Genomic DNA, 26335 nt, shown 5'->3' with positions numbered 1-26335 from the left:
GAGCCGCAGGTTGCAGACCCCTGGGCTAACCCAATAGACAACACCCATAAAACTGTATAACAAATGAGGAACTAACCACAAGAACATCCTGGCTTTGTGCCTTGCTGAGGCCATTCATTTCAATGTTGTTGCTCTTCTGCTTTCTCTTGTTTCTACGTTTCTCGAGCTCTTTTTTGGCTAAAGCAACTTCGCTCTTCATTCGTTTTTCAAATTCATCATATATGAATTTTGTCTGGTCGGCTTTGTTTAATTCCCAGAGATCTTCTAGTTCTAGCGGTCGCCTATACCCTGCTAACACAGTGCTGCCAAAAAAACAACAATATTTGTATTATTACAGTTGTCATTTTGTTCTTGTAAAGCCGGAGGTGGACATGGCGCCCAAGTTATGACAGGACACACTTTGTATGAGTTACAGAAAAAAAAATTCACACTCATCAGAAGGCCAGTTTAAATATTAAGAGTTTTCAATTATGGAAAATTGCATTATCAGTTTTTAATACAATATATGGACACCATTAAAAAATGTTCAAAACAATCGTACTTTTTTTATTTTGGTTAACTATTCTTTTAAAATTAAAACCACCTTTTGGGTCATGATTGATATTTTAATAAGATATGATGGTAAAAACAATAGTGAAACCAATCAAATGCTGAACAAGTGACTGATACATTGAATATTTATAGTCCATATTTAGCAATAATCTCTAATCCATGATGAAGTCTAATGGGTTGTGGTGTCTTGCTACACTTTGCACATTTTCAGCTCTCTTGATTATTTCTCATTTATGTTGTCACACCAGATCACTAAACCTGAAGAGGAACTACTTACCTATTATAAAAGTTGAAGGTGATCCTGCTCAGAAAGGAAGCTGTTAGCTCCGGATTCTGTGTAGAAAAAGAAATGATTTGTTTTATACTGCAAGATACAGACAGGAAAATAAGCATAATTGTAAGGAAGCTCTACCAGGGTTCAATATTAGGAAAAGCAACTGAAATAAATGTAAACCCTAAATCAGGTATGGGCAAACTACGGCCCATGGGCCGTATACAGGCCAATAGGGTTGTTTCTCTGGCCCTTTGGGTGGTCCGCGGCTCTGGCCAGTGCCACCCCGAGCAGGGTCTGGAGAAGGACCAGAGTTGCGGAACACGTCCCCTGTTTGTATCCCGGCTTGTGGAGGTGGGTGGGCTGTGTCCCTGCACACAACCCGCTCACTCTCCCATCGCAGGCTCAGATCTGCGATGGGAGAGTTGGGGGAGTTATGCCATCATGACGTCATGTTCAGTGGCATCATGATGGCATAACCCCACCCACTCTCCCATCGGCCTGGCCCCTCTGTCCGATTTTATATCAGATTTTGGCCCCCAACTGAAAAAGTTTGCCTGGTTTTTTCATTATTTTTGTTGCATTTTTCAGCAGCCTCTTTCAACCACATTCTACATCAACTAACCCCTGCCTGGGCTTGTGATAGCGATGGACTATGCCTGCTAAATATGTTACAGCTGTGTGTAGTCTCCACCAGCTGAGCCTATGATATGGTGACAACACAGAAGTATATTGGGAGTTGTCACATGGAAATAGAAAGAGTCTAAATAAGGACTTTTATGGCTTGATCACAAAGTATTATATAGTTTGTCAAGTTGAAATAAAGATTAAGTTTAATTCATTTTTGCATTTTTATAGGTACATAGTATTGTTTTAATGGAAGCTGCAGATTTAAAAAGAGTGAAAACATCTTCCTAAATTACAATTGTATTATACATTATATAATATTGTACTGATTGAATGTATTACTTAAATGGATCTAATTTATTCACCTACCCAATGAAGGGTATATGCATGCAGAATGCTAATTCCCTATAGGATTACCTAAAGTAATTATATAATAAAGCTGAGCAACACAAACTGAAAATGCAATAAAAAATTTATAAGGCGAGGTCACTGTCTGTGAAAAATTAATGACGCAACAATCAATAAGATATAGGCTTCTGAATAAATAGGAAAGTCTAGCTTAGGTTTACACCTTTTGTATATAAGAAAGGACTTGCAAACAAGACATTTTCATTAAAACTTTAGCCGGCTTGATCTCTAGATTAACAGATTGTTAAAAAAAAATCTGTACTCCTGCAATCATGGAACCTTTATTTTCAAAGGAACACAAGGTTCAAGAGGACATTTAATGTAGTGACCATGTTCTTGGACTGAAGACACCATACAATTCATTACAGCCTGTGTGAACAACTAGGTCTAAACATAAGACAAATCTGATCATACCTTTTTTGTGAGTTCACTATCCTCAGAGATGGACGAAATGATTAATAAGATAGTCTGAAGGCTAAAAGAGATGAAAAATAAGCAGTAGCGAGGTAGGTCAGGAATTTCCTCCTAAGAGCAAAAACAAAAAGAGAGAACATGTAATGCTTTAACGTGGTAAAAGAAAGCCTATATAGACCATACTGATCTGATAACAAGGATCTAGTTGTGGTTACAGGGAACAATATTGTCTTTTTCACCATACATTCTCCTTGAGGAATGAGTGCAATCTTGTCAAGAGTCACAATGTGGAACGGTTCCTTGTGGGTGTTTGGTCTCAGGACCGAACTTCTGCTATCAGACCCAAAACATGCTATATGCAAACAGTAATAGCAATTGGCGTATCAATTTAAATGAAATATAGCTTGATAACCTCTAAGTGAATGTTAGTACAGAAATAAGTTTTATTTATCACTATAGGTAATGTGTATGAATTAGAATTAAAAAAAAAGCATGGATGCCACTTTATTAAATGTTTTTTCAGGTTTGGAATTATTAGGAAATGGTTAACTCCTTTGGAAAGAGTAGGAAAAAGTCCCCCCCCCCCTTTTTAAAAAGAGCAGGAAAAGCTTAAACCGTTTCAATTAAAAAGGTTGTGAAAAAATGACTTTGAAGATGTAACAATATAAAAGGACGTCTTTCTAGAAAAAGGCAGAATTGCCCTTTTGGAGAGTTGCTATATGAACAGTTCCCATTGGAAGAATCATTTTACGTTATGTTCCAATGTCAACTGTAACATTTTTGGATACCTCACCAGTTCCTGTACCACCACCAATGGTCACCAGGAGAAATAGTGTAAGGACTACTGGTAACCTACCAGTAAGGACTCAGCAATAAAACCTTGCAAGGTTCTAACACCTTCCCACCAGAAAAAAACATTTTGCCTTTACATTCATTGTAAGGCAGCAGATGTACTTGCTGAATGAACATGGGCATATCCAAATCCTACCTTGAGTGCGGTTCGGATTAAAGACTGGAATGAAAAAATGCCGCAAACGAAGGAGAGAGTCCAGAAGATGAAGAGGGTTCCAGAATCCTTCCGGACACAATACCGTCGGCTGTGATGGACTAATAACACCATGACCTGAAGGGATGAGAAAATGCAAAATTACAATCTGTCATATATGCCATCACTGCCAGACATAAAATCCCTACAACTTTCCTATCTGCGCTGTATTCACTGAACTAATAAAGATTAGAAAAACATAATCATGGTATGTACACATCGCCCAAGGAAGTTTATTTTTGGCACCCTTCTGGTAAATATACTACTGAAACATTTTGCTATTTCCATCTACAAAAAAATGTAGATTGTGCTAGAAATCCAGTGAGCCAATAACTTGATCAATGGCAAACTCTGATAAATTACATTATTCACCACTAATGTGTCTCTGCTCTGCCCACTAACTACCCATGCCCAACAACCTTTCTCTTGTGGCAATCAACTGAACATGCAGAAATAGCCATTTTGTCAACATCTTAACAATAGTGGTTGATTTTATGGTACCCTGTGTGGTTGCACTCAGGCTAAAGGCCGGCCCTGGCCACAAATACACCTGTGTCTTCGGATTTAGGTATGCCTAATGAGCTAATAGAAACATAGAAACATTCAGTATTCTTTCAGTTGTATTCAGGATACATTTGATATGCTTCTGAGTAAGTTCACATGTGTTTCTGACCTTGTGGCTTGCATTTAATCTGTTTTTGATCCTAGTAGTCATGACACTAACAAAAAGCTATATAAACAGCCCAATACACAACAGAGATGATCCAGAACATCTCATTGGGATTATATTCACAGTCTGGCCAGACAGGACATCCAAAGAAGCCACCAGATAAAAGATAAGGGCCAGGTTATGTCTGCTACTTTATAGGGAAGACAGTCCAAATCTTGATGTGTGATGTTCTTACCCATGTCACAGCATAGAGGGGGGGATTAATATACAGGACAGTAGGGACGATTTTGTCAGGGTAAGTGCTAGCTTGTTCTGTTATGTGCTCCGACACCGTGATCCCTATTCCAGCAACAGATGTGAAGAACAGTAACAAGGTCAAGAACTGCAAGAAAAAAACAAGACAATCATTTTCAGAGTAAAGCCTTAAAAGACAACCTGTTAATAAAATCCTCATTTCACCAATAAAGCACATTAGAATTAATAAATCACATATAAAACTTGTATGTCCAAGCCCGGGCAGTCAACCAATCCTGCAGATAGTCTGTGTTTTCAATGATCAGTAACATACACAGATCAAAATATACATCCACATAAATACAGATAATTAAAAACTTTTCACAGAATCAAGGTTTTTAATACATTGACAAACACTGTTAGGACTGCTCACATAAAGGTGTTACCCTATACACAAACACAGTATACAATGAATACCCAAAAATAAAATAAATAACTATTAAGAAATGCTTATGACTGAAAAGTAAATGGATTAAATAGGTAGTTCATTTCTTCTACAATAGAGAGTTTTGTGTATACTTGGAAACATCAAATTATCTTATGACATGATCAACTTCTGTGATATTTGAAGTCTCTCGGTTCCTGGTCTAGACACACAGATCCTGCATTTTGATAGATATTTTACAATCAAACCTCTCAGACCCTAATCTTGGTGTTCCTGGTGTTCCACATTATTTTTTTCCAGGATTTATATAGCACCACATTAATAACACCTCTCATACACAGCACCCCTCACACCAGTCCTTGCCCATGCATTTGCAAATGAGATGCTTCTGTGATTATCAATATGACACCTATACACATCAGAGGTTATTTTAAGGGGAAATCAATTTTTCCAGCAGTGTAAACCAAAGTACCTATGGTAAATGTATGCAGTAGATCCTCTTCCTGTAGATACTGACACAAAATGTACATCCAGGACTGAGCAGAAACAATGGTAACCATTTGGCCACCATGCTTCTGACCTGCATCTTATTCCGAAAAGTCAAATATCTTTAAATGATTATGTATTGAGAGTTAACAAAGCTTCGCGGTGAACACTTACCTTGTTGGGTGTAGTCACACTCTCTGCAGATTCAGCAAGTCTTTCACCATACATATAGCAATACAAAAGCTGCTGGCAGCAGATTGATGCAGCTTAGAAGGAGGTTGATTATAAGTCAATGAATTCTGAATGATCGCATCTGAAACTGATCTCCAACCCAAGGGTATTGCACCTTTTTTAATATTATTATTATTATTATTAATAAACAGGATTTATATAGCGCCAACATATTACGCAGCGCTGTACATTAAATAGGGGTTGCAAATGACATACTAATACAGAGAGTGGTACAGGAGGAGTGGTACGGGCTGCACTTGTCCATCAAGCCATGCCTCCAAACTAGCCATACAATATGCAGATAAGATGTGAAATTGATCAAAAAAGCAATTTTTTTATTAATTTTCGGCCAGAATACCAATCAATATTTTAAAATTCTAACTAAACACTATAGGTAAAATAATTGGGATGGAGTATCAAACAAGTGGACGGAACATTGGAAACTTGTAGTCAGTCATTATTCTGAATGCAATTTAATTTGCAATTTACTATTACAATGACTCACTCGCCATTGTTGGAGTAATGCAATGTGTTTGCACTGGGTGACCCATCAATGTTCTGATCCTCATGCTATTAAACACAGACCAATGTCCAATGCTTGGAGCAGTTTTTATTGGTTTTTGGATGGTCTCCAGACCGGTAGGTTAGACTCTTTTTCTATTGGATTGATAATATCTTGATAAATGGAAGTGACCTCTGATAACCCATATGTGGATTGGAACAGGACATCCAGGACTATTCAACTTTTATTAGATGCCAAGAGTGTCATTGATGCAGTTTCTGTATACAAACACACCAGGCAAAAAGAAGAATGTGTGCAAGAGAAATAAACAAGGAAGATTTGTCTATTATAAATCAATAGAAAAGAACATTGTGTGAACTACCAGCAAAATTTCAACCCAACTGTGAAACATGTTGAAGAAAACATCAAAGCTTGTTTGCGCGCTTCCAGCGAGCGCGGATTTTATTGATGAATCAGGGGCAGTGTATTTTAAAACATTATTAAGAAATTGGAAATTCAAGGTTCGAATAAATAGACGAATGATGCTACAAAACTAATAACAGTACATGGTTAATCTTCAGTATAACAAACACAAGTGTTCACATATTGTAATCAGCATGGACTGGGAACATTTAATAAAGGTGTTAAATAAAGATACAATAGAAGAAAAAGATTACAATGGTGGGCTCACTCAGGTCTTCCTTCTGTCTTGAAAACTACAACATGGGTTTACCCAAGAATATGATTGGTAACTACAGAACTGGGATATGCTGTGAATTTCTCATATTCTTGGTACATATCTATAGCCTAGAGCAGTGTATTTTGACTGTTATAACATGGGGTGACCCTAGAAAAACTTTTAGGTCTTCAGGGAACCCCTGATTTACTTGCTATATCCATAGCTTAGTGTATATTAGCATGGTGGTCAGTAGGAAGAATATCTCTTATATTGCTGGCCATTGGGAAGAATGTCATCCTTACAGATTGCCAAAAATACCATTGGCGATCTGAGCTGAGAGACACAAAGTGCTCAAGGAACCCCTAGAAACCTTAGTAGAGAAACACTGGGATAGACAAACCAAACTATCACGTCATAGTGGATGGGCATGAGAGTTGAGATCCACCTTGAACAGTTTCCTTGAGATTTACCAATTTCAGTTCAAAAAGGGGACAGCTTTACCTAAGTTCTTTACCTAAGCTCTTCCTAAAGTCATGGCAAGTCTTTAGTGTGATGGTTTGTTTATTAACCAACTGCACAGTTATCTCAAGTGATTCTTTCTGAGAAAAGTCTTCAACATTACAAGAAAGTCCTACTGAATATGACTAATTACTAGCTGTACCTTGACCTGGATTACCGAGAACTTTCCCAGATATCTCAGCCATTAATGTTCACATTGGCCATGACACTTGAATTCCCCCTAAATTCCCCCAGGTAACACATAGCAGCATATATAACCTCGGGGTCTCACCTGTTTGGCCAGGTACAGTTTAGAAATGGGGGATTTCACTCTGTTCTTTTTGCAGAGGTTAAGCAGCTGCCATGGAGTGAAGAGCCAGAAGAAAATAAGAGGAATCCACACCAGGACTGTCTGTTGGAAACACACTGGAAAGTCTGGATCAGGCCGCTCCAAGAAGGAAGAGTTCTGTGTAAAAAGGATATTTAAAAACACACAACATTTTTAAATGTATTTTTTAGTGGTCAATTAGGTTTGCTGAATTATCAAACAACTATTTCAGCCCATTTATGTACATGTAGTCGATGACCACACATAAGCAAACATTGTTGGATATATTAATGTGTGTTGCATGAAGGCAGTCCATGTAATATGAATGGCTTGCCAATGTACCACAACAGATGAAGAAAACTTGAATGACCTTTTTGTGGTATGCTGCAGCTGCATTATATTGCATATATTACATTGCAATGGGGCACTGATCACAATGGGTGGCATTGCATAACACACAGAGCAGGTGTATTGCCAGGCATTGTAGTAATGTTTTTGTGTGTGTTGCCACAATGCAATGTATTAACGGGCACACACAGCCATCCTTTACATTATCCAGGAATACATTATGTACAGCAGAAGATTACAGGGTGAACACAACCGTACTCCCTCGGTGGCACCATGCTACTTTTGTCAAACTACCAATGACATTTTAACAGTTTCTGGTAGACGAAAAGTAGCAAGGCGGAGTAATCTGCACCCAACTAAGGGTCTCTTCCCTCTTATTATAACCTAATTCACTTAAATTACATAATTTCACATATTATTTTTTTTGTGATCTTTATTTGTACATATTTGGCCTTAACTTCTTTCCTAGGTTCAGGATCTTCAGCCAACTAGAATAACCTCACATGAGAGTCAATTCATTCCCTAGGTATGCCGAGAATGTACACTTAGTTATGTGCAGCTCAGAGTACATTTTATTGAAGACCGCAAATAGGCAGGTAGGTTTGTTTTATTGCAGAAGAGACATTGCCTGGTACATCTAAAATAAAGAAACTACTTGCCACCAATAAGATTTAATTCCACTTCTAAATCCTTGCAATATGCACAGATCACTCGGTAAGGAATAAAAGACAAGAGTCTCTGATAGTATTCAACCATAATTGTGTAAAAATGGGTGGCAAAAAAAGAGGCGGGATCTTAGATTCACACTTCATTATATATAAGTGTAAAGTACAAGAATACAACTAGTGGGCGGAAGATTTTCCTAAGGATGGTATAGTCTTTTTGCGCCTCAGGGAGGTATTTTTTATTGTGGTATGTGCACATGCTAGATATATGTAACTGGAAATTATATTACCAGAATGAATGAGCAATGTGCACACAGCAATGTTCTGTTCTATGTAAAGGGAAGGGTGAGGACAACCAAGAGACACCCCCCTGTGTCCTCCTCCATAGAAAATGACATAGGTAATCCCTAATCATTCATTTATTAGCTCAGGATGGATCAATAAATGATGTTGGGGGACTCCATATACATTCTAGTTTGGACGATCATCTCATGTAACTATTATCTAGCATGTGTAGACAACAGATTCAATTTAATAGAAGAACCTTTTAGGTTTGGACTGACAAATACTTATGTAGACATTTTAGTTAGCCATTAGTGAGATTCACAACATTTCCCTATTTTATTCTCCTTCATCAATTAGTCAGGAAGAAAAGTTTCTTCCTGACTAATTGATGTAAGAGAATAAAATACGGAAATTATGTGAATGGAATCATTGGAGTCATCACAATAAGTGACACAAACCTGATACGGCTCTAATTTTGCCTTTCATTCCCATAAAAAAAGGGTTGTGTATCAGTCCAAACTCCCCCCAAAACTGTCCCTACTATAGAGATTTCCATCATTCCTTTCACAAAGCTACACAGACTGCAAATACAAACCTAACCAAGTTTTAATCCACCACCACTTTATTCCTTTTGCGACTGCAAGCTGGGCTGCCTAAAGAGCTTTTAAATTCTTGCTGAATCCACTGCTCCTCAAAAAGCCAACATCAAACAATGTCTGTGTGTTTGCTGTCCTTATGTACTTAACATGTAGTAATACAAACATTCTAAATTGAACAGTTTTCATTGATTAAACATCCAATTTTTAGATAAGTGTAAAAAGATTTCTTATTATCCAGCATTTCAGCCTGGTATTATAAATGGAGTTGATGGAGGTACCCCTTGAACTGAACAAAACTTTTTTCCTAGGTAGAGGGGACTCCGGGCCTTTAAAGCCCAAGCAGAACACGTTATTTTTGTGAAAAAGCTACTAATGACATTTTAATTGTTTCTGGTAGCCAAAAAGTAACATGGCTGAGCAATCTGTACCCAAATAAGGGGTTTTTGCCTCCTATTATACCCAAATAACTTCAATTACATAATTTTCCATATAGATCTTTATGTACGTATTTGGCGTTACTCTTCTCAAATACAAGTGATCACACCTTTATCCTAAAATAGGAAAGTACAGAATATTTTATATGTATTTGACTTATGTAATATCACCCAGGAACAGAGGAACTGTGCCCACCAATTATATAGAAAAGCCCAGCAAAGTATAGAGACTTACCCAGAAGATGGACCCGCAGTATTCGTCTAGAGCCCGAGACATGGTTGTTGGTGGACTGGCTTCTCCCAGGCTTTGTGTATCCTGATATTGTGCTGCTTGGTTGTGTTATATGTTCTTCATGTCTTATGGAAGCAGCGTGTTATCACTTGGTGATTCAGCAGGTTAAAAGTCATCTCCCCCCCATCCCTTGATCTTATACTCCCAAAGGGGCATCCCAGTGCACAGCAGTCCTATTGGACTTGGGTTAAAAGTTAACCAGGTTCCCAAGTCTGAAGTTGAGAATGGAGTCTATGAGTGGGCGGCTCTTACATTAGTCCTCCTGCTATGCAGGGCACACAAGTGACTGTCATTTCTTATAATTTAACAAATTGCTCATTAGGACCACGGCGAACACCTCCTACGTACAGCCAAGTGACGTATTGGGGACTCATGATGACACTGTAGAAAATGACGAGCAATTAGAGGATTGTGTAACAACAATTCATCGATTTACCGAGTGCTTAGTTAAATATTTCTTCTTTCTCCTTTTTCAGGGCAAACAGAGTTCTTTGGTATAATAAAAAAAAATCTGAAAATGGTAAAGAAATTTATTGCAACTATTACATTAAAGTGTTTTAAATTGTAATCTTTATTACTGTACTTTTTAGGTTTTATGGATCACAGGGTCATTTTTAAAAAGATATTATTTCATATAATACATTCATTTTATATTATATATAGACATTGGCCCTGATTTTTAAAAGCTCTCCAAGGCTGGAGAGGATACACCTTAATCAGTGAGGCTGGGTGATCCAGCAAACCTGGAATGGATCTTGTCCATGATTGAAAACCCTTTACAAATGACTTTTAGAAAAAACATTCCAGGTTTGCTGGATTACCCAGCTTCAAAGTTGAAAGCGTATCCTCTCCAGCCATGGAAAGCTTTAATAAATTAGGGCCATTGAAAGGACCACATAGCAATCATGATATTCAGGTGTGATTTTTGTATTTACTGAAAAAAATGGTTAACATTTGATCAAATAGGTAAATTTTTTATCCTTTGTCAGGCATAGGAGGTGGCAATTATGTTGGGTGTTTTTTTTTGGATGTCACAGGCAACACCCAGGGCCACTTCCCGCCCCTGCTGCCTCCATAGACCTAAATTAGTGCCACCTAAAAGAATTTTCCAAGCATCCTGCCAATATTTAAGTGCTGCCCTATGTCATGTGCCCTCTGCAGTATTAATAGAAAGGCTAGATAGGCCTGTGCAATGCCAATGTTCTGCAGAGAAGGATGTTTGCTTTCTGTTTGGATGTAGTAGCCTTTTCAATAACAGACAGGATAAGCCTGCTGATTGCAGAGGTATAGCTATGGATATGGATATGACTAAGGCTTCGTATATACTCAATTATTGTCGTTGGACATGGTCTTTCATGATCGTTTCCAGCGACAAAGGAGTGGCAGATGAACAAACGAGTACTGTACACACAGCACTGTTCTGTTCTATGGAGAGGGGAGGGGGAGAACGAGCGAGCAGGACCCTGCTGTGCTCTCTTACCTTTGCTTACATTGCCGTTGTTTACCATCAATCATACATGGATCCAGCAGGATGGATCCATGATTGGCTGATGGTAAACTGCTGTACATGTCATATTCTTGCCCGAGACTAACACGACTGTTCGTATCGGGCGATATTCATCTGAAGTGTTATATATAATATACATACCAAGTGGGTACCTCTTCAAAGAGACCACTGCTTCCATATGGAGATCAAATATCCTCCTCTGCGGCATTCTGACTCTTTTCTACTAAAGTAATGTTCTGTACAAGATAATAAACTGTAAGAAATTCATTTGTTCTTTATTCTAACATACAATTTAGCACATTAATTGTAGAAAACTGAAAATACGTAGTGCTGTTCATGTGGGTGAGTAAGCAACTTCCATCAGTTTACAGAAAAGTTGCAATGTCATTCCTAATCATAACACAAGCATCTGATTAGAGGAAAGATCTGAACTCAACTCACTCCAACTCCTTCATAAACAAGGGGAGGGATTGGGGGGTCCAATGTGCACACAGACAGGCAAGTCACTCGTCTGTTAATAATTAGAGAGGGAAAGTAATCACTATTATCGCGTCTTCATAAATAGCATAGGATACAAACTTTCACCTAAAGAGAAATATACAACACTTTTTCACCCCATCGTAGGTATGGGGGTTCTGTTATTTAGGAAGTTCTTATTAATGCAAAGAAATAGTTACAATATGGAACAATAATAGAGTATTAATAAAATCACAATAAGTGTATTTATCCTAGGCCCTCCAAGACAAGACACGGTATGTCACAAATATTATTTTATATCAGCCATAAAGGCTAAGGGAAGCTGCTGGAAGCTTTACAAATGTTTTTTTCTGATTATTGCTTTCATACCAACTAAATTCATACATACGATGTCCAAGATAGTGGAAAGAGACTTTCCTATGGGTAACATCATCATGTTCCTTACATCAGAGTTTAAGATAGGCAACAAGAAGGACATGTAACATGGAGCAAAACGCAGTACAAACACATTTTGAAGGTAAAAAAAAAAACATTTGTTCATACAGATCTAAAAAGAGAGAAGATTCTAAAATTGGATCTGAGTGGAGAATCCTAACAGGCCCACAAAGACCACCAACAATATCATGCAAGTGATTAAATGTAGCAATGCTGATAACACATATTTTCGGATTTTGCATCAGCCATTGCCATGATTAGGTGATTTAGATTAAAGTAGAACTCCAGTTTTGTTAGGGAAGGTACTGCCCCCTCTTCCATTGATATAGCAAACTTTTTTGCATGTTCCTACCTATCTCCACTGTAATCGGTTTATGTTTGTCTCACCATGTGGTTTTCCCAGGCTGCTGAAAAGGAGAGTCTCATTTTCTTCATTATCACCATCTGCAATCTCAGATTCTAAGTGAAAGAACAAGGAAAACTGCAGTGACTGCATCTTGTAGATGAGTTTGAGTTAACCCAGTGCTCCTGTCTCTGGATGCAACTTGCTGGTAATACCTCACTGAATTATTTTAATGGTCTTGGTCCCTTGCTGGTCCACTAAACAAAAGCAATGAAATCACTACATTGATGTATCATCTTTTGGAAATTATATTCTGCAGTGTTTTAGCCATAAAGAGAAACTTTACGCACAACGATCTATGTCCCTGCTTTGACGTTGTGCGTAAAGTTGCCAATTTATTTGAATGGGCTGCTCAATACATCACAGTGCACATAAAAATGTGCATGCTGCATGTTAAAAGTGCGGTGTATGCATTGATGCAACACCAGTAGCAACAGGCATAAAGAAAACAATGATGTAGAAACAGATGAGGATTCTTTTAAGCAATCACGCTGTTGGTAAGTTGTCATGTGACGGTTCAGCCTCATGGAAATATTTTCCTGGAAACCGCACCAAAAATGCAGCAAACTGTTTTTTTTCGTTTTTTTTTAACTTAAAGCCCTAAAGCAGAACTAAACTCACCTCTCCTTACTCCATCACTGACACCAACATCTTCACCAAGTCATGTGCATGCACAAATCGTGTGTACATTCAACAAAAGACTGCAATAGACAAACAGTTCCTTTTAATGCAGAAGAGACATAGCATATTCCTTTTGCATAAAAATACCTGCCTGCTTGCAATGTTTTTGTTTTTCCAGTTTAAAATGTGTTAAACCAAATGTTTTTAAAGAGTTTGAAGAGAACGGGAAAAGGTTAAAACATCTCCAAGGGGTAGAACCGTTCTAGGTGTGTCTGTCTAATAAAGGACATATTCACATTCTATCCTAAGACAACTTATAGCTTAGGCTTAGCCTATAACTTATTGCTGAACTGAGCTAAACTTTTTCTTTAGAATGCCAATTGCCTGGATGTAAAACTTATCTTTTGCTTTCAGTAGTTGCAGTCACACCTGAAACAAGTATGCAGGTGAACTGTGTGACAAGTTGTCTGACAATTATCTCAATTGAGCTGCATCCTCATTCTGGGTCAGAGATTCAGAAGGTATTAATGACAGTACATTATATAATTGTGATAGCATTGGCAGTTTGTATAACCTCATAGTACAGGTCTTCTTTATTTCTGCTCTGTCTTTTGGAAATCTTGATGGCACCAGGTTTCCCAGTCAGATTACATTTTATGGACAATCTGTAAAAACAAACCTATTTTCTTCTGTTAGTGAACCATGACTTCTCATGCAGAGTATTGTGGTGCTGAAGTAATTGTATATTACCTCCACCAGCAATGGGTCCTCCTCTTCAGTGCATTTACCTGTTATAACTCACCTAACTCCAGAGGCTTCTTCTAACGCATGTGACATGTGTGCAGAACTAAATCAAGTGACAATAAACATCCGCATGGAAGAGGAAGACCTAATGCTGAAGAAGGTAGTGTATTTTTATTACACCACTATGCTACTTCTCTATAGGGGGAGGATTGGAGGGGAAGCAGTTACCAAAGAACCTACCATTTCTGTGTCCCTATAGTTTTTTTAGGGCTCAGGTGTTTTTCAATAGCTTAAACTTAAGTAACTGCCTATTGCAGACAAAACAATATAATTGGTAGTCCATTACTGAATTTATTAACCTGTGTTTTTCAGGATTGAGCCTGCATACCATTCCCTGTCACTGTCCAACTGCTACATTTAAAATACTTTGGGGTAGATGCAGTTGTGCGGAGTGTCTGTACTTAATATTATAGGTTTATTTTAAAGATATATTCTAAATAAATATGGTTCAGCAGCTACACTCCTAGCAACGTTCCCGTTTCCCCTGCTCCTGTCTCCGTAACTTTCTCCTCTCCAATGGAATCTTGGAGCTGTACCTTTCTGTAATAGGAATAAAAAATATTTACGGCAGTGTGTTAGTTTCGTTCTGCTTAAGGCTGTGAAACTGGAGCTCAAGCCGCTAAAATGCTTGAGTCAGACACAAGCCACTTTACTTGTCCCATTGCCACGTTACTTTGCAGTAACAGTGTCTGCTCTCCCAGCGATCCTGTTACTGGTGCTTGTATTGGAGTGTTCATTTAAATTTCTCTCTATTCCTGGTCGTTGGGTAAGAAAAAAAAAAAAATCTCCCGATTACAGAGCCCTCTTATCTGACCTCAGATTCTGGTTGGATAGCTAAGGAGAAGAAGCACACCTATGCACTTCTTTTTCACTCCTATCAACAAATCTCGTTACTGATAACAAGGGGAGTTCTCGGACCCCTGTCAATGCCAATGCAACCACCTTTACCATCACTCACAGCTTATTCTCAAATGCCAGGGTTGTGCAGGTGCGATCTGCCTTCATATGTCACCCACTTTTTTTTTTATTTCTCCTTGTGGCCCTTTCTGTTGTAACTCAAAAAAGATTTCTCCTAATGCTCTGGTCCTTTGCAGAAAAAAAAATCTACTCCAATTTCTTCGATATACTGAGTGAACTTTCTGACCTTAGCTCAACTGCAACAGTTTGAGGATGGCATTGGGAGATTACTGATTGACTTTCCTTAGACGGAAACACGTATGTTAAAGGGGCAACTCTAGAAAAAAAACAAAAAAAAAAAAAAAAAAGAATAATCTTTTCTACCTTTTAGGATGGACATTAAAAAACAAACGTCACCGTCCAAGCTCCTATTGCGGCATGTGCTTTGTCCTTAAGTAAGGTCTGCCTTCGTAATATCTAAGAATTATCTTTTACCTTACCAGGTGGTGTGGAATTGCTCTGCAGAGGATATAGAAACAATTACAAATAAAAGCATTAAGTAATTGGAATGTTCATTCTTTCTCTCTGTAAATGATCTTGGTAGTCAGATATATATAGATCTAAATAGATCTATATATATCTGACTATATAGATGCTGCTGAAATGATGGCACTCCAGACACCAAGAAAGAATGTATTGTAAGGCAGTCACAATCAATGCACTTACAATCAATGAGCCAAAGTTAGTGAAATCAGGGTAGATGGTATTTTCCCAATCCACTCAAATAATATACAACTAATAACTATAAATGTTAACTATTAAACATTGCACTTTAATAAACAGAGTAATTATATTATATTGTAATATATGTTAAAATGTGGAAGAAAGCAAAATGACTCCCCTATCCTTCTTGTGTAGCAGGGGAGAGAGTATAATGATCAGTTTGCAAAGGCAACAACTCGCCTTCAAGGGTCGGTGAGAAAAATGGCAGCTTGTTTCACTTATTCTCAATTTTCCCCCATACAGAGCATATAGAAAATGATTTGGCTGCCAATCCCAGCCAAACCTCTGCCATTTCTGTGACAATAATCATCTTCCACTGATATCAGCCACACACCATTCGGGTAAATCCCCCAACAACTTCAGGGTTCTGTACTGGACTCAATGGATGGCCCCTGTGTATATATATATATATATATATATATATATATATATATATATATATATATATAAATATAAATAAAAGATTTCCTTTTGCACATGAAGAACAGACCTTTGTTACAAAATAATTGTCTTATTCAGGTATGTAACCAACCAATGTTTCAGGACTACACAGGCTCCCTTTCCCAAGGCATAGTGATCTACGAGACGCTTGTCTCTGCTCCCTGCTTACACCACCAGCAGAGTGGTTGGAGATGGGAGAGGAGGTTTTAGCTGGTGACTTATCCAAAAAGTCGACATTTTCTTATTAGTAACGAAGCTATACCTTTGCGCGGCTGACCTTTTATATTTATATGTTGCCAACAGGTTCAAAGCAGCTGATGATCCCACTGCTGAAACTAAACAGAATAAACAAATATATAAGGTATACAAATGAAACAACAGGTCACAAAAGTCTAAACGTACTGCAAAACATTTTATTTTGACGTTTTAATTTTTTTTAAATTGAGCTCTATTTTGAAATCACATTGGAACAGAGAAATGACAGAAATAGCCAAAGGTGGAATATGAAGTTCTGATTGCATGATTTTTGTCCAGCTTCCAACATGAGAAATGAATTGATTTAGTGTAAAACACTAGCAGCCTCATCTATGAAATGTCTCCAACTACTAGGTCAAGTTGACCTAACATAATGGGAGCCGGGGTGTTAAGAAAACAGAGTCACAGTTGTGTCTTTGCAAGGATATGAATATTCTGTCTATAAATTCAGGGTAAGGTGACATGGTCCTTTTTTTAGTCTGCCCCATGAGCATTCACCTTCACAGTGCTTCTTTTTCTGTAACAGCAACCCTAAAATACCCAGTGCTTCTGGGAAATGTGGGAACTTATGACTTACTCCCATGTGTTCATCCCCCAGTCCAGGGGGAAGATGGAGCCATCAGGTTGACATCCCTGCCCCCTCAAAGTTCTGACATGTTATTTTGCAGCACCTGCAATGGAGAAAGGAGTGGCAGGGCATCATTGTAAAGGTGATTAGGGTGGGCTTTATAGACCCCATCATTTGGGGCTCATTGAATTAATATACACATGTAGGCATGTGTGGGAAAGATTTTTATTCCTGATCGGATGTTTTCTTGCAGGGCTCTTGAACCCGAGTGGTCCCCCAGGATTGACTGTCCTGTTAACTGTCTGAGTTTATGCTGATAACATAGATCGCTCCAGAGAGTACATAACAGTATTAAACAAAGCCCTATCGTTTTCTTCATTTTTCATAATTATGTCATCCTAATTTCTGATAATGTCATGCACACTTAGAAGCTGGAAGACATCATGTGTCATCAGCAGGAGGCCAAGCAGATAAAAGCACTAACTGTAAAGGCTTGTACAGATATTAGATGACTGTCCCAGGACAGATGAATAAACAAGCTCTATACACACAGCACCCTTCTCTTTCATAAAAAAACAGGGAGGACATGACAGCAGCATCCCACTGTGCTCGCTTTGTGGTCATTTCAATTCGGTTGATACGTTGGGGGTTGTATCAAGACTGTTCGTCTTGGGTGACAATAATCTGATGTATGCACATGTGTGTCGCCATTAGGAAGTAAGCTGTAATGGTAGTACAATATCACTCTTTTATAAATAACCCTGCACGGTGATAATAAGGCAAGACTGAATATTCATATCCTTAGAATAAAAGACACATCTTTTGAATAATTCCTGTATATGAATAATATGATTTAAGTCATCGATTACCTGACTGTGTGTTGCGATCTCACAGAGCGGTCTGTACTTATTTAAAAAGGTATCTGAGGGAAGAATTGCCTTAGGTAGTCTGTCCTGCCAAGGACAAAATAAAACAACCGATTCTGATTGGCTAGGCAGCTCCTTCCTTAAAAAAAACTTTATTAAATAAGATCTTGTGTGCTTGGTGTGCTCATCACTGAGCGATGTGTAATCCCTGCTAGAAGACAATGCAGAAAATGAAGACTGAAATGGTAATTGTGGATCCTGACTGATCCTAAACAAGGCAAAGTGGGAAGGAATGGGTAATGCTCCAGACAACACAATACACCCACTGCAGGGTTACAGTATTTGTGTGCCCAGACGTGGTCTAGCCACAGAACAACATCACAGTTCTGCTGATAAATGAGCCACAACCCTCATACATCCCATCATTCATTAGTACAAGAGCCCAACATGCAGCAGCATCCACACCAAGGCCTGCCCTCTATCTACCTATCCACCAGCCGGCACAGTTTAGCAGGAACAAGTCTCTGCTGCACTGACACAAGATCACAGCTTTAGTTTCCCTTAGAGGACTGCGTGTCATGTCACAGGAAGTTCTTCGCCATAGCATTCAACGTCCTGACTTTGGCCACGTCGGCAACTTTGATGGAATACTCTGAGGTAGTGATAGTGGCTCCCATACATACAGAGTGGTTCCTGGTAGACAGAAAACAGGTTTATCAAAGGGGGTTCCCAGAGTCTGACATAATAAACAATTACTACAAAAATGTACAAATCTCTCACAATACTTAATGCATACCTCCCCAGGATTATAACAACCTTCCTCCCACCCACTTGTTAAGGATCGTTTTATGATTATTCTAATGACAAACTGCTTCGATTTGTGTTCTATTCTATGAAGAGGACAGAGTAAAGGACAAATAGCAAATCCTTGCTGAAGGGATGCAGAATTGCAGATCCTGATGTTATGTGACACCTGTACTGGTAGTAGATTTTCACCCCAGACAATCATACATGATTGTTGTCAACAACGAAAATCTACTGTCTTTATGTATCTTAGGGCCGTTATGGAATGATGAACAAAACAGACAGATTTTTTACTTGTCATCACAGAGCCCAAATGTTCATGTTCAGTTCCAAAACCTGGCAAAAAGGATCAACCTTTGACTCCTTCACTCCTACTTAATGCTAAAAAGTTTAGTACCAGAAGAAATTGCTTGGTCAGGTCACAGTATCCAAGCTGCAGGCACTGAATGTTCAGAAATCTTTTTCACATAAGTTTGTTCCTTGTGGAAGGCATAGTAGACACCTGCGATATTTTACTTAAACCTGTATTTGTATTAACAGACATGAGTTCTCACAAAAGAGACCCATTTTTAGGATCAATTGTTATTCTACTTCACAGGCCTACTTATAGGAAACAAAATAAAAAGAAAAAAATACAATGCCTGTGTATGCTGAGCTTGCATAAAGCAGCAGGGCATGATAGGCTGACAGTACAAGGATGCGGGAATAGGCGAATATGAAGATCCACTTCCAGCATTCACACTGCCAGGAGAGTGTTACCTCCTCCCACTTTCTGCCTTTGCTTTTATCAGGAAGCTACACTATTGCCACTGGCTGCTATATCTGCACAGGGGAATCTTTGTATCACCATTCACTATGCACCTAAACCCCACCTGTCTAAGTGAATTTTACCACCTTATATTATTATATGTATCTACAGTATTACACAATAATACTTGGTCCATAAACCCCTTCTCTCTTTGGGCCTGATTTATTAAAACTCTCCAGGGCTGGAGGGTGAAACTGGGTGATCTAGCAAACCTGAAATAGATCTGGTCCAGGACTGAAAACTTATGCTAACAAATAACAAATTAAATTTAAGAAATCCACTTCAGGTTTGCTGGATCACCCAAGTTCACTGATAAAGTTTATACTCTCCAGAGCTTTAACAAATCAGGCCTATTATGTTTTTAATTCTGCAAACTCTGCTCCGTGCATCGCATTGAAAGTGCAAGACCAGGATAAATACTTTTGAATACTAGTTGAGTTTCTTGCCAGGATATATTTTTATAGGAAGCTTCAACTTTCTATTTAACCATTTATTTATCTGTTGGTATAGTTTTTTCCTTTATTAACAGCATTGTAGCTATGTACCTGTATTTCATTAACGATTCCTTGGTAGAACGTGCTGAACAGTGGAACTCCTGAACGCCAGTGCCCTCCAGGATTCTGTGCAGGTTCCGTTCTGTAATACCACCCCCTACAGAAACAAATAGTCACAGAATTTTTCACCTCTGTTTACAGCCCATTGAACCCTTGTTTTATTATCTAGGTTGTTATACAGCAGGGTGGGGAGAGAAGGTCAACATAGTGCATGAAAGTAACATACTAACAGATGCGATCGCAAACATAGCGTAAGAGATGACCTAATTATCAGTGTGCTTCTCTTTCACTGTAACAATAGAAAGCAGAGGATGTGTTAAATTGTAGTGAAATTTGATGTATGTAAAATATTATGATCAGTCTGCTGCTTGAGAATAAAACAAAATTTTGTCAGATACCTAAAAAAATATGTCATTCATGGTTTACTTTACAATTATAATTTCACATAAATCATAAACCTAAAGGTTTACATAAATTTTGAAAACATATTTGAATAACAGGAAAAAAGTACAAAGAGGTGAGGTTATGTGCAGACATTTATTTATTTTCTTACCTGGCATCACTATGATTCGACCTTTAGCCTAAATTAGAAACAAACCACAATTATTTCTAAAAGGCAGATTTGTATTTCCAGCAGATGTGCATATAGTATACTGAAGTGAGACAATATCATTACAGAACTGAAAAGTTACAAAAGTGCTTTCCATAGAAGTAAGGGCTTGTTCACACTAGAGATGAAAGAGCAGTTACAGAGCAGTGGCCAATCTACAGATACTTTATGCTCTTTATCTTTGAAATGAACAGGCTTGCAATAATAGAGATGTGGTGGCTTTAATAGGAGGTTGACTAGCATTTGCAGCACAAGAGTTCTCAGATACCACTGCAGCATCTGTTGGTTGGCTGCCTATTCCACCCACTGCCTGAATAAACATTTTGGCCTATAAACCACTAAGGAGAAACCCTTACGAGGTTGATGAGGATACACGAAGCTGTGAAGTGATTATACCACCCATATAAACTGTAGGGCACAGTCTGGAACACAAGTTACACACATGCCTATCAATGTTACCTGTTCCACAAGTCTCTTTATTAGAGGTAAGCCTTCCAGGGCAGAGCTGTCACATCCACTGGTCAGCACTCGTTCAAACCCCAATGATATCAGAGTCTCCATAGCCAGAAGAGGGTCATACACCATGTCAAATGCTGAAACAAAGAAGAAGAGTAATGATAATGTACATGGACTCTCACTGCACAGACAAAGACCCAAGGGGAGCACATGAGGTTATGGCAAGAGCAATGACTACCTGTGCATGCAGTGCTGTCCATTAAATGTTCTATTTTTAAAGCTGAAGCCTTGGATCATCATAAATCGTTCTTTCCTCTCCCTATGCTTCAAACTGTACATTTTTTCCATAAAGAACGGATATAATATCCATACCCTGAAATAGCCACCTTATAAACATCAATGACATATTGTATGCAAAATCTTCCTCAATCAGGAAGGGTCCTGTACAGTGCTGCACGCGCTCTTCCAATGAATTGAACTACATTTTCCAATATGTACTGGTACCTGCCATGATTAAGTGGTTCTGTGCATGGTGTCAGTAGAATATTTCCCATCACCAGGTACTTAGCTGTGCTTGTGTTTATTGCTGGCAATGCAATGGTCACAAGTGCTGTCTGGCACCAACCATTCTTCAAATAGAAGTCTCAAATACAATGAAATCATCCGTCATTTTGGCTGATCATTGCCAGTCAATAATAGTGAAACATTAGCAAATAAAAGAAATTAATATTTCCAACCAATTAGGGAAGGCTATGTATCCAAGTAGACTTAGTACATGGGCACACTAAACTGATTTCTGAAGATAAAGTCACCTTAGTACAGCTTTGTTCTGCATGGTACTTACCTCGGTGGAAAGTGACAGGGAGGGGACGAGAGACAGCTGGAAAAAAAAAAAATCGAAAATAATCAGCTCATGCAACAAATAAACTATGGACATATTTAAAAGCAAATGTGGGACTTATTGTTATTACTTTAGTACTTATGTCTTTGCAAAGGTCTTCATTGCATAGGTAGAGTCAACAAAACAGAACTATAGAATCTTCTGTAGGGTCAGCACTACAGAAATACATTATAGTATAAAACCAGAAGCCAGAACTCTATAATGTCACCTCGCAGTTTGGATGTTGTAAAGCTGACTCCAGGGAGATAATAAAATTTGTAACTCAGATGGACATAAAAAAATAGTTAAATGTATGTTTAAAGAGAATACCAAAATAAAGATCTACTCAGTTATATTTATAACAAGGTCTAAGCTAGAGATAGCAAGGAGCAGCAATAGCTTCGGCCAATCAGGGCTCTACACAATGCTGTCAGTCAAACACAAGGATGACTTGACCTGCTGATTCGATTTCCAATCATGGGGTTGGGATCTTGATAAATGTGCACAACTTAGCTATGGTGCATGAGGACCCTCAACTGTCTGTGATATCTGGCAGGGGTGTCTAATTATATAACTGAGCTGGGCACACCACCTGGCACTTTTCAGTGACCACCCGACTTGTTTTTGGGTGGTTACTGAAAAACTGGGTCACAACACAGGGGACACCACCTGCCTCCAGCTCCTTCCCACCCAGCTTGAAATCAATTCTGGGGGGAATATATATATATATATATATATTTGGCACCAGGCAGGGCTTTATCGTAGAAAAGGACAGGTGATGTCCCTTTTGCAATAAGTATTCTTACCTTTCTGATCTTCATACCAGCTGTCAAAATTTGCAGCTTAGCGTTGGTTATGAAGGATACGCAGATATCCCGACATCCCTTGCGGGTGTCAGGACTGTGTGAACAACTGCGTGCCTGCATAGGAGTTCCATCCAGGCCAGTCAGCATGAGCAAAGACCGGAATGGAGAAAGAAGTTAGAAGATGGAGTGTGACAGAATGGGGCCAGGTCAGTAAGTATCCCTAGGGTTCAGTTCCGCTTTAATTGGTTGTTTAAAAAAAACATTGGGTAACAGATGAATATTGTCCTCTTGTGTTTCTTACCAAGTAAGTCCATGCACAATTCTGTATCAATTCTGCCATCCTCTGTCAAGGCCCCAAACACCAGTCCATCGGCCCCGTGGACTTTGGCAAGCCGGATGTCGGCCTTCATCACCTCCATCTCTCGATCAGAGTACAGGAAATCTCCTCCTCGAGGCCGAATCATCACAAATACTGGAATCTGCACATACTGCTTCACTATCTGCAGTAGACCTGGGAAGACACAAGAAGGGCATCTTCTGATACCTTTATACATATCGTTGCTGCAGGGATAGTAGTGAAAATATATAGAAAAAGCAATAATTAAGGCAGTGTTCCTACGGCCCTTTTTAGCCGGGTGCACCACCCAGCATTTCTCAGCAACCACCCGGCTGTTTTTGTGTTGTTACTGATGAGTAGGTCACAATACAAGGTCCACCACCCACCTACAGCTTCTTTCAACCCACCTTAAAAAAAATTTCTGGGTTGAGCACTGTATGGAATGCTGGATTAGAGATATCTCATGTCAATAATATTAAAAATAAACATACCTCACCCCCTTGAAGACCCACAATAGTGTTACATCTGACAGACAGAACACAAATACAGATACCTTTCACAGTCACCAGCAATTCTAGGACATTTGAACTACTTATTGGATGATGAAAAATGTAAACCAAAAAGTATAAATCAACCTGGTTTGTCCAGCCTAGTTTTGGATAGAATAGGGAAGGATTAGCTCCTGTGCTTTGCTTTCAAATCCCTTTACAGCTCTTGTCCCACTTACCTTTCTGACCTGATAGAAAAAATACTCCCCTAGCCACTCTCTTCACTCCTCCAATGACTCTCTACTGACTTCCTCACTCATAACCTCATCAAGACTTTTCTAGAGCTGCCCCAACTCTCTGGAATGGTTTTCCTCGTCCTATTCGGCTTGCTCCTACTTTTTGCTCATTTAAAAGACCCCTCAAAACCCAACTCTTCAACCTCACCTACCCGTTTTCTTCTGTCCTCTAAAAACCCTCACTACTTCCCACCATTCCATATCTCCCTCCTATTGTGTGTTACTTCCCCCACCTCCTAGAATGTAAGCTCTTCGGGGCAGGGTCCTCCCCTCCTCCTGTGTCACTCTGTATCTGTCTGTCATTTGCAACCCCTATTTAATGTACAGCGATGCGTAATATGTCGGTGATATATAAACCCTGTTTATTATTATTATTATTAATAATAATAATAATAATAATAATAATAATAAAGCAATCCAGGGTTCTTTTTAGCCTGGTATCCATTGGCTTTGGGAATGCACCAGGATGCAAAGTGAAAAAAAGAGACATGTTTTATCTTTGTTTTGCATCAATTTCTGAATGTCATTAAAGAACGCAGGAAAATGCAACTCTGACACAGGGCAGCATGCTGCCTAAAACTGGGACAAAGCAAAACAAAAGCAACCACAGAGACTGCTCACTTACTTTAAATAAAAATCTATAGTGTTGTGTGGTAAAGGTCTCAAACACCTTTTTGAATCAGGTGGAGATTAGGCCTTCCCTTGCTATCATAGTGATAAGGGAGAAGAGATTATTATGTTACTATGCCCTGAATGAGCAAAGTGACAGGTTCTCTTAAAAAAAGATTAGCTTGTTCACATTACACAAACTACAAACACTCTACAAAGATCTATGATGATTCAACGTATTCTAGAATTTCATAAATAGGTCTGAAAAAACAGACTGGAATAGAAAGAACTATCAAATAATCGGATTAAATAGTGTGTGGGCCACACGGCATGAACTCATGAGAGAGCTGTATCAATTAAATGGGAATATAGAAATAATATCTGCTCATTCTCACCAATGGTGGGTGTGATTCCTCCTTCTAACAGACTGGCACACAGCTCAATCCGCCCAGCACCTAAAATAGAAATAGAGATAACCTGAAACAATAAGGCAACGAATACTAGTAAAGCACATTTCTACACCAGGACATACAGTGTAGTAAAAAAAAGCTGGCAAATACACACCCGAGGGGTCTCTGTAAAACACCCCTAGAGCATAGAACTGCATACCAAACACCAGATATGTAGCACATGCTGCTTCAATGCTGAACCCCAGGCAAACAGCAAAATACATATACAGGAAGTCAAGCACATCGGACATACAGACGACTCATAGATACAAACGGGGGCTTCCCTGCTCCCACGTGTGCAGGACGGAGGCTTGATGAGGGAAGGGGGCGTTTGCATGACTTGCAGAAGAAATCTTTTGCTAAACACAGCTGAGGTTGTTAGTGATCATATATATATGTTGCAATGGCCACCTAAATTTTCCATCGGAGACCTCTGTGACGGGGAGACAACCCAGCCCCCACAATTGGAAGACAGGGAACGGACACCGTCACCCTATAACAGAACCCTTCTGGCAGGATCACCAGGAATGAATATAATGAAAGCTGCAGATTCCATTGTCTCTTGAAAACCCATCAATACTTACATGAGATATTAGTGATTTAAATAAAACTCACCTCCACGTTCTGCGTTTATTGCAGACTCCACCGAATCTACACAGACCTCCATGAGGAACCCCTGGTCCGCCATCTCGCTGTACAAAGAAAGACACAATCATGAAGAAGAAGAATTCGGCATACGGGCAGATTTTAACAATATTGATTGGATATAAACAGCCATTGGCTACTGTGATTGACAAGCAGATACTCCAATGGGGGAAAGAAGCAGATTGTTTACACATAGTGAGGATTTTATACATCTCCTGGCACCCTGGTGATATAGAACATTCACATATTGATAAATATAGAAAATATATGGCTGTTCTGGCATTGAATGGGAAATATTACAACGTCACCATATTGTACCCAGCATGGGCCGGGTGCTTATGGATCAGATTTACCCCCTACCTGGGGTCCCTGTTGTCCCCTATAAGCCGGGAACATTAAATCGGGTGGCCCCGTCCCTTATTGTCTTCCTAACCCCAATGTAAATGTTTTTCTAATCCTAAGTGTGCAGGCTGGCATCCCCGGCCCTGAGACTGAGCTGCCATCCCCCACCCTGAGACTGAGC

At 39.0% G+C, this 26335-nt stretch overlaps 2 protein-coding genes across 4 annotated transcripts in view; both read right to left on the bottom strand.

Annotated features, from left to right (window-relative positions):
* The window catches only part of ABCC2 (ATP binding cassette subfamily C member 2), a 29630-nt gene extending 19007 nt beyond the window's left edge, over window positions 1-10623 (bottom strand). The window contains exons 1-7 of the mRNA XM_072425183.1: window positions 9957-10623; window positions 7355-7528; window positions 4223-4369; window positions 3261-3395; window positions 2273-2383; window positions 830-885; window positions 77-302 (exon numbers count right to left, since the gene is read on the bottom strand). Of these exons, the coding sequence (XP_072281284.1) occupies window positions 77-302; window positions 830-885; window positions 2273-2383; window positions 3261-3395; window positions 4223-4369; window positions 7355-7528; window positions 9957-9998 (891 nt within the window). The 5' untranslated portion in view covers window positions 9999-10623. The remainder of the gene's footprint in view (window positions 1-76; window positions 303-829; window positions 886-2272; window positions 2384-3260; window positions 3396-4222; window positions 4370-7354; window positions 7529-9956) is intronic.
* A 6151-nt stretch (window positions 10624-16774) lies between these two features.
* CUTC (cutC copper transporter) overlaps window positions 16775-26335 on the bottom strand; it is a 10481-nt gene continuing 920 nt past the window's right edge. For all 3 annotated transcript variants that reach the window (XM_072425227.1, XM_072425228.1, XM_072425229.1), the window contains exons 2-9: window positions 25783-25859; window positions 25114-25173; window positions 23290-23499; window positions 22147-22182; window positions 21306-21439; window positions 20790-20817; window positions 20228-20333; window positions 16775-18763 (exon numbers count right to left, since the gene is read on the bottom strand). In XM_072425227.1, coding sequence (XP_072281328.1) covers window positions 18652-18763; window positions 20228-20333; window positions 20790-20817; window positions 21306-21439; window positions 22147-22182; window positions 23290-23499; window positions 25114-25173; window positions 25783-25859 — 763 coding nt within the window. In that variant the 3' untranslated portion in view covers window positions 16775-18651. The remainder of the gene's footprint in view (window positions 18764-20227; window positions 20334-20789; window positions 20818-21305; window positions 21440-22146; window positions 22183-23289; window positions 23500-25113; window positions 25174-25782; window positions 25860-26335) is intronic.

The sequence above is a fragment of the Pyxicephalus adspersus genome, chromosome 10 (genome assembly GCF_032062135.1).
Source record: "Pyxicephalus adspersus chromosome 10, UCB_Pads_2.0, whole genome shotgun sequence".
NCBI lineage: Eukaryota > Metazoa > Chordata > Amphibia > Anura > Pyxicephalidae > Pyxicephalus > Pyxicephalus adspersus.
This window is presented reverse-complemented; position numbering and strand designations above follow the sequence as displayed.